This window comes from Gallinula chloropus, assembly GCF_964237585.1.
Source record: "Gallinula chloropus genome assembly, chromosome: 22".
NCBI lineage: Eukaryota > Metazoa > Chordata > Aves > Gruiformes > Rallidae > Gallinula > Gallinula chloropus.
Window position 1 is genome coordinate 1,121,464 of NC_140107.1, and position 13,775 is coordinate 1,135,238.

The 13,775-nt window shown below is 49.9% G+C and overlaps 2 protein-coding genes across 2 annotated transcripts; one reads left to right on the forward strand and one right to left on the reverse strand.

Annotated features, from left to right (window-relative positions):
• Nucleotides 1–3,523: 3,523 nt before the first annotated feature.
• On the forward strand, nt 3,524–4,447 carry LOC311199969 (olfactory receptor 14A16-like; the record flags this gene model as incomplete). The annotated part of the gene is made up of 1 exon (XM_084274121.1): nt 3,524–4,447. The coding sequence occupies one exon, from the start codon at nt 3,524–3,526 to the stop codon at nt 4,445–4,447; it is 924 nt and encodes a 307-aa protein (XP_084130247.1).
• Nucleotides 4,448–12,413: 7,966 nt separating this feature from the next.
• LOC311199970 (olfactory receptor 14A16-like) lies at nt 12,414–13,340 on the reverse strand (the record flags this gene model as incomplete). The annotated part of the gene is made up of 1 exon (XM_084274122.1): nt 12,414–13,340. One exon carries the CDS (start codon nt 13,338–13,340, stop codon nt 12,414–12,416), a length of 927 nt encoding a protein of 308 aa, XP_084130248.1.
• Nucleotides 13,341–13,775: the final 435 nt, after the last annotated feature.

The window sequence follows — 13,775 nt, forward strand, 5'->3', positions numbered from 1 at the left end:
ACATGTGTGTGTATACATGTGTACACACATATATGTGTGTCTGAAACAAGAAAATGGTTGTTCCCAAAAGAAATGGTTGGATCTGGTCATGACGTAAATGGTATGGAATAAGGGGTGGATAATGTCCTGGTTTTGGTCAGGATGGAGTTAACTTCATTTGTAACAGCGGATGGAATGTTGTGTTTGAGAGTTAAAATGAAAGCAGTGCTGATAACACCCTGATGTTAGTTGCTGTCAGACAGTCAAGGACTTTCTCAGCTCTTCATGCGAAAGGGAGGGGCGAAGCCAGGACAGGTGACCCAACTGACCAAAGAGAGTATTCCACGCCAATTACGTCCTGCCCAGGATATTGGGGGCTGATGGGAGGAAGGCCGGGGCGGCTCCGGGACGCGTGGTTTTGGGGGACGGTCGGGTTCCGGGACAGCTCTGGGTGGCACGGCCTGAGCTGTGGGTTTGGTGAGAAACTGCATTGTGTATCAACAGCTTCATATATTTTTTAGCTCTAAAGTCCTGTTAGCATTGTTATATTGTATCTTTCTGTTATCTGAGTAAACTATCCTTATCCCAACCCACGGGCCTCTTATTTCTTGGTTTGGGTTTATTTGCCCCTTCCTCTTCCTTTTCCCTTCCCTTACTTCTCACCTCCCCCCTCCCCCCTTCCCTTTTCCCTGCTCTTTTCCTTTAAGGAGCAGGCAGCTGTGTGGATCTCGGCTCCCAGCTGGGGTGAAACCACGACAGGGGGTTTGCAAGTAAGTGCTTGGCAGGAGAAAGGTCTCTAATGCAAGTGCTGAAAATAGGTAAGTCTAGTCTCATACTGGCCATCTTGCTTTATCTTGTTCTTCTTCTGCTGACTCGTTTTGCTCCTGGGAATGAGCTGTTTGTCCTGAGCCTGGTAATCTGAAGACAGGGAAGGGACTGGGAGGGATAAAAATAAAGTGGGTGTGTTTGGAATAGCAGCAACGCACAGGAAAAGGGATGAGGAGAAAATGCCTTTGTACTTAACCTTAACAAGCCCAATGCCAGCACCACCCCCCGATAAAGCAAGGACTGTCTCTCCTGAGTGGGACCCAATGCTGGAGCAAGGGGAGAGTGAGGAGTCCTCCCCATGAGGAAAAACAAGTGGCTGAGACAATGTGTGATGAACTGAGCCCAAAACACATTCCCCCATCCCCCCCCCGCCCCATGCTGCTCAGTCATAGGAAGGAGAGAATGGGAAATGGCTGATGGAGCTGTTGTTGGTCATTTCCTGACTCTGGGTATGGAAAAGTGTTGCAGAACTAAAAGACAGGAGTGAGGAGAGATTTGTAACAAGGAAAACTAGTCTTGATTTGTCTCACAAACTCCCAGGTGTGCATGAGGAGCAGAAGCCTCTCCCATGGGCTCCCAAAGAGTTACTCCTGGTCTTCAGTTATGGGTACAGGCGAATGGGGGTGACACACAGTTTCCTTCTGATGAGGCTCACTCTCATGGAGAAGAGTTAATGACAACTTACCTCCAACCCCAGTAATTCCCATGGGAGCTGGGACCAGCAGCTCCCAGACTGAAGGATCCTATTTGTGCCACGGAAACTGGGGCAAGAGGAATCCCAGATCCTATGGGTTTGTGGCAGCCATAGGTCACAGCTGCTTCTCCTTCCAGCCCCAGGTCTGCAAAGCAAGGATGAGGGGTCTGGAATGACTCTCACAGGGGAAAGACTTGCTACCTGGGGGTCCTGTCTCATATAAGAACAAGGAAAGGTGATTGTCCTGACTAGCTCCGGTTTGGTCAGGAGAAAGGACTCTGCTGGACACAAGGGTTTCTCCACAGCCAAGGGAGGGAAAGCCAGTAAAGACTTAGTGCCTTTCCAAGTTAGTTACTTGGAGCTCCAGGGACACCTCACAGGACACTCTGGGGAATGGAGTATGTGACGTATTCGCCTCCTCCTCTGCTGTGAGCTGGGCTGAGCTTCTGGGATGGAGGGAGCTCACTGCAACCCAGTAGCCCTGACAAGAGACAGCTCTGGCCAGGAGCAGCTCCTCTGCCAAGCACACAGGGCTGGGGACACTGCCTGGAGGCACCGAGGGGAGACCTGTGAGGCTGAGAGAGCTGATGTTTGCTGAGAGCTCACTGGAGGAGAAATCTCCACAGCACTCTCCCTGGTATGTCTGTGGGTGCAGGGCAATGTAGGTTCTGTTCCTGGAGGGATCTCCTAAAGCTGGGACATGGGGCAGTGCGTGGGGTCTGTCAGTAGGACAGGTTCTCTCTAGGACCAGAAAGTGCTGCCTGGAAGGAATGACCTTCTGCCCCATCAGAAGGACAGGGCAGGACAGCTGTCTTGTCCTGGGCAGGGCTGCAGAGGTGTGAAGCAGCGTGTGCACCCAGGGGTGCCCAGGGCTGTCCTTGTGAGCAGGGTCCCTGCGCCCTGAGGGCTGTGATCTGGGGCAGAGACTCTGCTGCTGACTGGTGGGCTTTCCACAGGGATAGACAAGGACCGGTGGGTTGAAGGAGTGACCAAGGGAAGAGCAGCATAAGGTCCATCTGCTGCAAGAAATTGCTGCATAGGTCAGGTTGTCTGTCAGCTGTAGCTGATCCTTTGGAAATTCCAAAGGGAATTTCAAGAACAACATCAATGAAGCATTTTCCAGCCAGGCAGAGTCTTTGCTTCAATTTTTCCTCTCCTGTGGGCTGTGATGGCTGTGGTACATTAGAACTTCTCCCCTCAAGAATGTCCACATCAGAGGATTTCCTGAGCCCTGCACACACAGAGGTTCCCCAGGGAAGTGCCCTGATGCCAGGAGGGGTCTGCAGAGCAGAGCTGAGCACAGGGCAATTTGGATGAGGTCTGTGAGCACAGAGTGGGAGGTGACATGGGCAAAGAGAAGCTGCTACAGGGACAGCTCCAGGCAGCAGAGACATTGGCAGGGAGGGAGAAGGAGCTGTTCCTCAGAAATGCTGTGGTAGTGGGGATTTGGTACTCCCTGACATCCCCTGCAGTGCAGAAACTGATATTCTATAGGAACACCAGGTTGTGATCAGATAGCATCCAGCACAGGGTAGCTGACACCATGGCTGATGGACAGAGTAGCTCTCCCCACTCTTGACTCAGGGGAAGGTTTCACTGGCACTGCTGCAGCAATGTCAGGGAGTACTGAGAGAAGAAACACTCCTCAGTTGCAGTGAGGAGAAAACCAAAGCTCCAAAGCTCTGCTTTGCCTTTGGGTGAAACCGGAGTGACAGTGCTGAAAAGCTCCTTCCTATCCACAGGGGATTTAGTCTGAGATCACACCATCCTTCTATTTACTGACTGCTGCCAGGCAGGACTGAGTTCTTGAAAGCCCAGAGATGACCATCATCCCAGCAGTGGCATGCTCAAGGCAGCATAATGCAGAACCCCAAAAGGGACCTGGCAAAAGGCTTCCTGAATACAGAGAGTCAATCAGAGGGTATTTCCTAAGAACTGAAAGAGGTTTCCCTCAAAGAAGAGTTCCCTGAATTCTCACTGCCTTTTCCTCCTTGCACAGGTCTCCACACTTGATGGCAGCAGATGTCCAACAGCAGCTCCATCAGCCAGTTCCTCCTCCTGCCCTTTGCAGACACACGGGAGCTGCAGCTCCTGCACTTCTGGCTCTTCCTGGGCATCTACCTGGCTGCTCTCCTGGGCAATGGCCTTATCATCATCACCATAGCCTGTGACCACCACCTCCACACCCCCATGTACTTCTTCCTCCTCAACCTCTCTGTTACTGACCTTGGCTGCATCTCCACCACTGTTCCCAAATCCATGGCCAATTCCTTGTGGGACACCAGGGCCATTTCCTACACAGGATGTGTGGCTCAAATATTTTTCTTTGTATTTTTGATCACAGCAGAGTTCTGTCTTCTGACTGTCATGGCCTATGACCGCTACGTTGCCATCTGCCACCCCCTGCACTATGGGACCCTCCTGGGCAGCAGAGCTTGTGTCCACATGGCAGCAGCTGCCTGGGGCAGTGGGTTTCTCAATGCTGTGCTGCACACAGCCGGTACATTTTCCCTTCCCCTCTGCCATGGCAATGCTGTTGACCAGTTCTTCTGTGAAATCCCCCAGATCCTCAAGATTGCATGTTCACACTTCTACCTCAGAGAAACTGGAGTCATTGTAGTCAGTTTTTGTTTTGCTTTTGGCTGTTTTGTGTTCATTGTGGTGTCCTATGTACGGATCTTCAGGGCTGTGCTGAGGATCCCCTCAGAGCAGGGACGGCACAAAGCCTTTTCCACCTGCCTCCCTCACCTGGCTGTGGTCTCCCTGTTTCTCAGCACTTCCGTGTTTGCCAACCTGAAGCCCCCCTCCATCTCCTCCCTATTTCTGGACCTGGTATTGGCATTTCTTTACTCTGTAGTCCCACCAGCAGTGAACCCCCTCATCTACAGCATGAGGAACCAGGAGCTGAAGGATGCTGTGTGGAAACTGATGACTGGATGTTTCTAAGCAGCAATATGCTGCTCATGTTCTTCTGCCTATCACTGGCCATGGAACTCAATTTAGGACCAGCCCATGTTTAATACTTGTTTTAGTTGTTGGGATTTTTTTTTTCTTTCTTGTTTGTCAAAGCTATATTAACATGGGACATGTTTATCTTATTCCTAATTAAGTTTCTCCAGGTCTCATGTGACCCAGACACTTTGTAATGACCAGCTCTGCTCTCTTTCCATCATACCTGCCTGAAAGGTGCACAAAGATTTCTTTTATTTTCTCCTGACATTTATAATAATTTTACAAGCACATTTTCTCCAGCTGAATCACTTGAGAACTTCTCTGAATTGGCAATGTTTTCCCACCATGACAGAACGTGAATTTCCTGCAAATGTATCACAGAATCTATTATGTTGGAGGGGATCTTTATGATCTTTGAGTCCAACTACACCTAACCCTGCCCAGTTGTATGGGGCTCTGATTTGAGACCATGTCCTCAAGCACAACATCTACACACCTTTGAAATCCCTCCAGGGATGGTGACTCCACCACTTCCCTTCTCAGCCTTTTCCAATACTTGGTTACCCTTTCAGTAAAGAAATTCTTCCTGATATCTGACCTAACTCTCCCCTGGTGCAATTTCAAATCCTCTCATCCTATAACTTGTAACCTGAGATATGAGTCTCTAGACTCCCCTTGAAGGTAGTTGTAGAGAGTGATTAAGGTCTCAGCCTCCATTTCGTAGACTAAAAAGCCCCAGTTCCCTCAGCCACTCCTCACAGGACTTGTGCTCCAAACCCTTCTCCAGATTCTGTGTCCTTCTCTGGACACAATCCAGCATGTAAACCTCCTTCTTGTATGAGGGTCCGTAAACTGGACACAGTAGTCAAGATGTGGTTCCTGGAGGGATCTCATAAAGCTGGGACATGGGAAAGTATGTGGGCTTTCCATCATTCAGATGTTGGAGCTGTGCTTGAGCCCTGCACACACAGAGGTTCCCCGGGGCAGCCCCCTGATGCCAGGAGGGGTCTGCAGAGCAGAGTTGAGCGCAGAGCAGGTTGGATGAGATCTGTGAGCACGGAGAAGCAGCTGCAGGGACAGCTCAAGGCATCCCCCACAGTGCAGACACTTTCCCACAGCAAGCCCCTGGTTTCTGCCACCCAGCAAAAGTCTGTACCCAGAGCTCCAGGGTTTCAGGCTGAGTCTTCTCCTTTGCAGCTCAACCCCCTGTAAGGAGAAACCCCTGAGTGCCTGTCTGTCTGTCCCTCTTCTCCAGCCTTGGCTGAAACATTTCTTCCTGGTTTCCCTCCTCTCCCTGCTGCCTGAATCCAACCCTTACCTGAGGCTCTGACCACATCAGTTGGTGGTGCTGGCACTGAGCTAACTCTTTACTTCAGTACCCGCATCTGTAGGACTGAGGACTTCCCAGGGGCTCCTGATGGGCTGCAGCTGTCTCCCACAACGGCACCACTCTCCTAGGGACCCTTGTGCCCCAGAGAGGAGCCCCAGGCACAAGACATCTCAGCACTGAGATTTTTCTCCATGCTGTGCTGCACACAGCCAAGACATTTTCACTGCCCCTCTGCCATGGCAATGCCCTTGACTAGTTCTTCTGTGAAATCCCCCAGATCCTCAAGCTCTCCTGCTCAGACACCTACCTCAGAGAAATGGGACTCATTGTGGTCACTGCCTGCTTATTTTTTGGGTGTTTTGTGTTCATTGTGGTGTCCTATGTGCAGATCTTCAGGGCTGTGCTGAGGATCCCCTCAGAGCAGGGACGGCACAAAGCCTTTTCCACCTGCCTCCCTCACCTGACCATGGTCTTGCTCTTGATCATCACGGCCATGTTTGCCTACGTGAAGCCCCTCTCATTCTCCTTCATATTTGTAGATGTAGTAGTGTCATTTCTTTGCTCAGTGTTTCCACCAGCAGAGAACCCCCTCACCTACAGCATGAGGAATAAGGACCCACAGCATGATGTTTGGAAGCTGCTGACTGGATGTTTCTATGCAGCAATAAACTGCTCATCTTGTTCTGCATATGGCAAGCCATGTACTTCACATTATGACCAATCTGTATTTAGTATGTTTTTTAGTTGTTTCTTCTTTTCTTGTTTATTGTTCTCATGCCATCAGGACCCTGAACTTTAGGAGAGCAAACTTTAGGCTGTTTAAATACTTGTTGGCCAAGATCTCCTGAGAGGTGGTCCTTAGAGACAGAAATGTTGAGGACAGTTGGCTACTCTCTCAGGATGCCTTTTTGAAAACTCAAGGGCTCTCTGTCCCTCTGAATAAGAAAGTGAGCAGGAGGGGCAGGAGACCAGCATGGCTGGGCAAGGACCTGCTGGTCAAACTAAGGAAAAACAAAGACAAAAACAAGTTCTGGAAGCAAGGGTGTGTAGCCTGGAAAGAATACAGGGATGCTGTTCGGACTTGCAGAGATGGGATCAGGAAAGCCAAGGTGCAGATGGAACTGAACTTGGCAAGGGATGTTAAAAACAACAAGAAGGGATTTGACAGGTCCATTGGCCAGAAGAGACAGGCCAAAGAGAACGTACCCCCCTTGGTAAATGAGAAAGGAGAATTGGCTGCAACTGATGAGGAGAAGGCTGAGGTACTGAATGAGTTCTTTGCCTCGGTCTTCTCTGGCAGCCAGGATTCTCATCATTCTCAAATCCCTGAAACTTGCATCCCTAGAACTCAAGGTGGGAAATGGGGGAGTAAATCCCCCCCCACTGTAAGAGCAGAGCAAGTCAAGACCGCCTCATGAGACTGAATGTCTACAAGTCTATGGGGCCGGATGACATGCATCCCAGGGTCCTGAAGGAGCTGCCGATGGGGTTGCTGAGCCGTTCTCCATCATATTGGAAAAGTCGTGGCTGTCAGGAGAGGTCCCTGGGGACTGGAAAAAAGGTCATGTCACTCCCATTTATAAAGAAGGGAACAAGGAAGACCCAGGGAATTCCAGGCCGGTGAGCCTCACCTCTGTGCCTGGGAAGATCATGGAACAGACCCTCATGGACGACAAGTTGGAACACATGAGGGATGAGCGTGTGATCCTGGACAGCCAGCACGGCTTCACCAAGGGAAGGTCATGCCTCACCAATCTGGTGACCTTCTCTGATGGAGTGACAGCATCGGTAGATAAAGGGAAGGTGACTGATGTCATCTACTTGGACTTGTGCAAGGCCTTTGACACAGTCCCCCACCACATCCTTATCTCTAAATTGGAGAGAAGTGGATTTGATGGGTGGACCATCCAGCGGATAAGGAACTGGTTAACAGACCGTAGCCAAAGGGTGGTGGTCAATGGGTCTGTGTCCAGGTGGAGGCCGGTGACAAGTGGTGTCCCCCAGGGGTCTGTCTTGGGACCGGTGCTCTTTAATATCTTCATCAATGACACGGGTGATGGAATTGAGTGCAGCCTCAGCAAGTTTGTGGATGACACCAAGCTGAGTGGTGTGGTCGACACCCCGGAAGGAAAGGAGCCATCCAGAGGGATCTTGACAGGCTGGAAAGATGGGCCCGGGGGAACCTGATGAGGTTCAACACTGCCAAGGGTCAGGTGCTGCACTTGGGCTGGAGGAATCCCAGACACAGATACAGACTGGGAGAAGAGCTCCTGGAGAGTAGCCCTGCTGAGAAGGACTTGGGGATTGTGGTGGATGAGAAGCTTGACATGAGCCAGCAGTGTGCTCTTGCAGCTCGTAGGGCCAATGGTACCCTGGGCTCCATCAGGAGAGGAGTGGCCAGCAGGGACAGAGAGGTGATTGTCCCTCTCTGCTCTGACCTCGTGAGGCCCCATCTGGAGTCCTGTGTCCAGGTCTGGGGCCCCCAATACAAGAAGGATGTGGAACTGTTGGAGAGAGTTCAGAGGAGGGCCACAAGGATGATTAGAGGGCTGGAGGACCTGCCCTACAAAGAGAGGCTGAGGGAACTGGGCTTGTTCAGCCTGGAGAAGAGAAGGCTGAGGGGGGACCTCATTGCAGCCTTCCAGTACCTGAAGGGAGCTTATAGGCAGGAGGGGATTCGACTTTTTAAAAGAGCAGATAATGGCAGGACAAGGGGGAATGGACTAAAGCTAAAGGAGGGAAGGTTTAGATTAGATATTAGGGGGAAGTTTTTTACAGAAAGAGTGGTGAGGTGCTGGAACAGGCTGCCCAGAGAGGTAGTGGATTCGCCGTCCCTGGAGGTGTTCAAGGCCAGGTTGGATGGGGCCCTGGGCAGCCTTGTGTAGATCAAGGCCTGGAGGTTGGTGTCCCTGCCTGTGGCAGGGGAGTTGGAGCTCTATGATCCTTGGGGTCCCTTCCAACCCAGACCATTCTATGATTCTATGATAGGTCCTTTACACCCTCTCCTATGCCCTGGACAGACTGTACCTGGAATGTTGTGTCCAGTTCTGGGCCCCTCAGTTCAAGAAGGACAGAGAACTCCTTGAAAGAGTCCAGCACAGGGCCAGCAAGATGGTTAAGGGAGTGGAACATCTTGCTTATGAAGAAAGGCTGAGGGAGCTGGGCATATTGAGCTTGGAGAAGAGGAGACTGAGGGGTGACCATATTGATGTTTAGAAATATGTAAAGGGTGAGAGTCAGGAGGACAGAGCCAGGTTCTTCTCAGTGATGGCCAGTGATAGGACAAGGGGCAATTGGTGCAAGCTGGAGCAGGGGAAGTTCCATGTGAATGTAAGGAGAACCTTTCTCACTGTAAGTGTGATGGAGCACTGGGACAGACTGCCCAGAGAAGTTGCGGAGTCTCCTTCTCTGGAGACATTCAAACCTGCCTGGATGTGTTCCTGTGTAATTTAATCTAGGTGATACTGCTCGGGCAGGGGAGGTTAGACTAGATGATCTTTTGAGGTCCCTTCCAACTCCTAACGTTCTGTGATTCTATGATTCTGTGATTCTTACCCAAGGAAATGATCTTAAAAGCTCCTGACGTCATTTTCAGGCTCTACCAGCATCCACCATGAAAACTGTTTAATGTCCTGGTAGAGCTCCAAAACAAAAGCTTTGAGTGCTGACAGATGTTCCTGGCCTGAAACCTCCCCAGGAGGCCACTAGAGGCTGCAGTAACCTTTGAGCTCAGGGCTTTCCTTGCCAAGGGAATGGTCCTAACTATGCCTGATGTCTGTATTTAAAACTGATAAAGGTCCAGCAATATCTCCTAAAGAAGAGGTTCGATGGTAGAAAGATGTTCCTGTCCTGAAACCACCCCAGGTATCCCACTAGCACACCCAGGAACCTTGGGACTGATGACTGTCCTTATGATGATAAGTCCGAAGAGTGGTTGTTGTAATTTTCAGGTTCTACCAGTGTCCAACTTCTGAACTGCTGAACATCCAGCAATAGCTCCCAAACAACATTGAGAGAGCTGAGAAAAGTTCCTCGGAATTAAACCTCCCCAGGTAGCCAACTAGCTACCTTAGTAACCTTGGGAATCGGGATTTGCTTGCTAGGAGAACAGTCCTAACAGTGCCTGATGTCATTTTCAGACTCTACCAGCATCCACATTTGACCCTGCTCAACATCCAGCAATAGCTCCCAAACAAGAGTTGTGAGGGCCTAGTAATCTTCCTGGCCTGAAACCTCCCCAGGTAGCCCACTAGCAGACCCAGTAGCCTTGGGGCTCACGTCTTACAAAGACAACAGAATGGTCCTAATAGTGCCTGACATCATTTTCTAACTCTAACAGCATCCAGCTTCAAAACTGCTAAACCCCCAGCAATAAATATCCCCCACACACCCCGAAAAATTAGAGGGCTGAAAGATGTTCCTGCCCTCAAACCCGCCAGGTAGCCCGCCAGATTCTCCAGTAGCCTTGAGGCTCAGCTCTGTCCTTACCAAGGTAACAGTCCTAACATTGGCTGATGTTATTTTCAGGCTCTAACAGCCTCCCTCTTCAAAACTGCTAAATATCCAGTAATGGCTTACAAATGAAAGGCTCAAAGGATGACTGATGTTCCTGACCTGAAAGCTGCCTAGGTAGCCCACTACGAGCCCCAGCACCCTTGGGGATCAGGGCTTTCCTTGCCTAAGTGAACAGTCGTAACAAGACCTGATGATATGTTCTGGCTCTAACAGCATCCACCTTCAGCAATGCTAAGCATCTAGCTATAGCTCCCAGTCAAAGGTACAAGGGCCTATAGATCTTCTTCCTGGAAACCTCCCCAGGGAGCCCAAAAGATGCCCCAGTAATGTTGGGGCTTAGGGCTTAGACAATGGAATGGTGATAACAGTGCTAGACATCAGTTTTCAGCTCTACCAGCATCTAGTTTTGAAACTGCTAAACATCCATCACTAGATCCCAAAGAAAAGTTACGAGGGACTAGTGATCTTCCTGGCCTGAAGCCTCCCAGGGTAGTCCACTAGCAGGCCCGGTAACCTTAGGACCAAGTACTCTTGTGGCTCAGGGCTGTCATAGACAATGAAATCATCCTAACAGTGCCTGATGTCATTTTCAGGCTGTACTATTGACCAACTTTGACCTTGCTAAACGTACAGCAACACCTCCCAAACAAAAGGTGGGAGGGATGAAAGATGTTCCTGGCCTGAACCCTTCCCAAGTACTGCACTAGGAGCACCAGTAAGCTTGGACCTCAGGGCATTCCTAGCCACAAGAACGGTCCGAAAAATACCTGATGTCATTTCTGGGCTCTACCTTCATCAACCCTTGAACATGCTGAACATCCACCAATAGAGTCCCAGATTCTTTAACACCTAGTGCTGTCATTTTTTGCTAGAGGCACCAGCAGTTGGAGAGCCATCTGCAAGCACACATGAACTGTGAACAAAGTGGAGCTTCCCTGCAAACAGACCTTGAGAAACTCTGGGATTTGATGAACAGAAACATTTCCATCAGAAGAGATCTTCTCCTGACATTATATGGGCTGGGGAGGAATTAATTTGCATGTTGGCGGTTCTGTGGTTTGGAACTATAAGCAAAAATTCTAGGTTTTGATTGACTTTTCTCTCTATTCATCCCCACCTCTTCCCCCAAGCATAAACAAACTCTTAGAGAGAGTCCCTTTCATTAAAACAGTCAAGACTTCTACAAATACTTGGATTTCAGTTAGGTCTTTAGTGATACAGGTTTCAAAGGGATTTCCCATGAAGGACCTTTTTTCAGTCACAGGTATTTTCTGTCATGGCTCAGTTGATAGAAGAAGTGACAGCAGCATTCTGTGATGGACATGGGTCTGCTAAGAAGATCTGGACAGGCAGGAAAAGCAGTCTCTTGAGATCCAACCCTGCATGGAGAACCTTGCTCATCCCCAATACCAGCAGTTCCCTCACTGGCCTCCTGGGACTCCCAACACTTTTCCTGGCATCATCTGTGCTCACAGACACTGGCAGATTTCTCTGACAACAAACAGCAGTTCAACATGACACAGTTTAATAACCATGAAATCTCTCTCCTCAGCTGCCTGCTACGGCCAAGCAGCGTGTGAAGGTGGTCAGCTTCCAGAGGAGATTCTCTCCCAGAACAGTTTTATTCAGATACATAGAAAGGTCAGTTATCAACACCCTGATTGTCTGACAGAACAATTCATTGGACTTCTGAAAGACGAGATGTTTTCCAACTCTGTGAACCTCAAAGTATAAACCAGAGTGGCATCTGAATGACCAAAGAGCATGTGGAGGTGGAAACCTGTTGAAAACTGCTGAAATTCACCTGGTCTGCAGAAAAGAAGTCCTTAGGAATGGCCGTATGGTCAGGAGATATTGAAAAACCTGAATGATGGAAATGAATGAGACAGACTGGCATTAATGCAGGTAAAAGTGAAGGTGAATATTTCTTCTGCTCCCATGTCCGAGTCAAACACCACCACGAGATCCTGCATTAGGAATGGGATGAACATAGGCGATGTTATTAAAGCTTAGACACACTGAGAGTAAAAAAACCCAACAACTAATAAACTCACTAAATAAAGACTGATCCTAACATGAGTTACCATGGCCAGCAATGTGCAGAAGATGAGCAGCTTAGAAACATCCACTCATTACTTTCCACATGGCATCCTTGAGCTCCTGGTTCCTCATGCTGTAGAAGAGGGGGTTCACTGCTGGTGGAACCACCAAGTAAAGGAATGACAATACCAGGTCCAGAATTTGGGAGGAGATGAAGGGAGGCTTCAGGTTGGCAAACACACCAGTGCTGACAAACAGGGAGACCACAGCCAGGTGAGGGAGGCAAGTGGAAAAGGCTTTGTGCCTTCCCTGCTGCGAGGGGATCCTCAGCACGGCCCTGAAGATCTGCACATAGGACACCACAATGAACACAAAACAAACAAAACATAAACAGGCACTGACCACAATGACTCCAGTTTCCCTGAGGTAGGCATCTGAGCAGGAGAGCTTGAGGATCTGGGGGATTTCACAGAAGAACTGGTCAACAGCATTGCCATGGCACAGGGGCAGTGAAAATGTGTTGGCTGTGTGCAGCACAGCATTGAGAAACCCACTGGCCCAGGCAGCTGCTGCCATGTGGACACAAGCTCTGCTGCCCAGGAGGGTTCCGTAGTGCAGGGGGTGGCAGATGGCAACGTAGCGGTCATAGGCCATGACAGTGAGAAGAGAAAACTCTGCACCAGCCAAGAAGAAAACCAGGAAGACCTGTGCAGCACATCCCCAGAACGAGATTGCCCTGGAGTCCCACAAGGAATTAGCCATGGATTTTGGAAGAGTGGTTGAGATGCATCCCATGTCGAGCAGTGAAAGGTTGAGGAGGAAGAAGTACATGGGGGTGTGGAGGTGGTGGTCACAGGCTATGGTGATGATGATGAGGCCATTGCCCAGGAGAGCAGCCAGGTAGATGCCTAGGAAGAGCCAGAAGTGCAGGAGCTGCAGCTCCTGTGTGTCTGCAAAGGCCAGGAGGAGGAACTGGCTGATGGAGCTGCTGCTGTTGGACATCTACTGCTGTCAACTGTAGAGACCTGTCCAAGGAGGAAAAGGCAAAGTGAGAAGTTAGGGAACAATTCTCTGAGGAAAACCACTTAGGGAACACCCTCAGATTGACTGGCTGTATTCAGGAAGACATTTCTCAGGTACTTTTTGGGAGGTCTGATTTGTGCTGGGTTGAGTGTGTCACTGCTGGGAGAAGGGTCAGCTGTGGGCTCTAGAGAACGCAGTACTGCCTTGCAGCAGTCAGTAAATAGAAGGATGTCCTGAACTCAGACTAAATCCCCTGCGGATAGGAAGGAGCTGAGGAGTGTTTCTCCTGTCAGAACTCCCTGACATTGCTGCTGCAGTGCCAGTGAAACCTTCCCCTGAGTGCAGAGTGGGGAGAGCTGCTCTGTCCATCAGCCCTGCTCTCAGCTGCCCTGTGCTGGATGCTCTGTGATCACA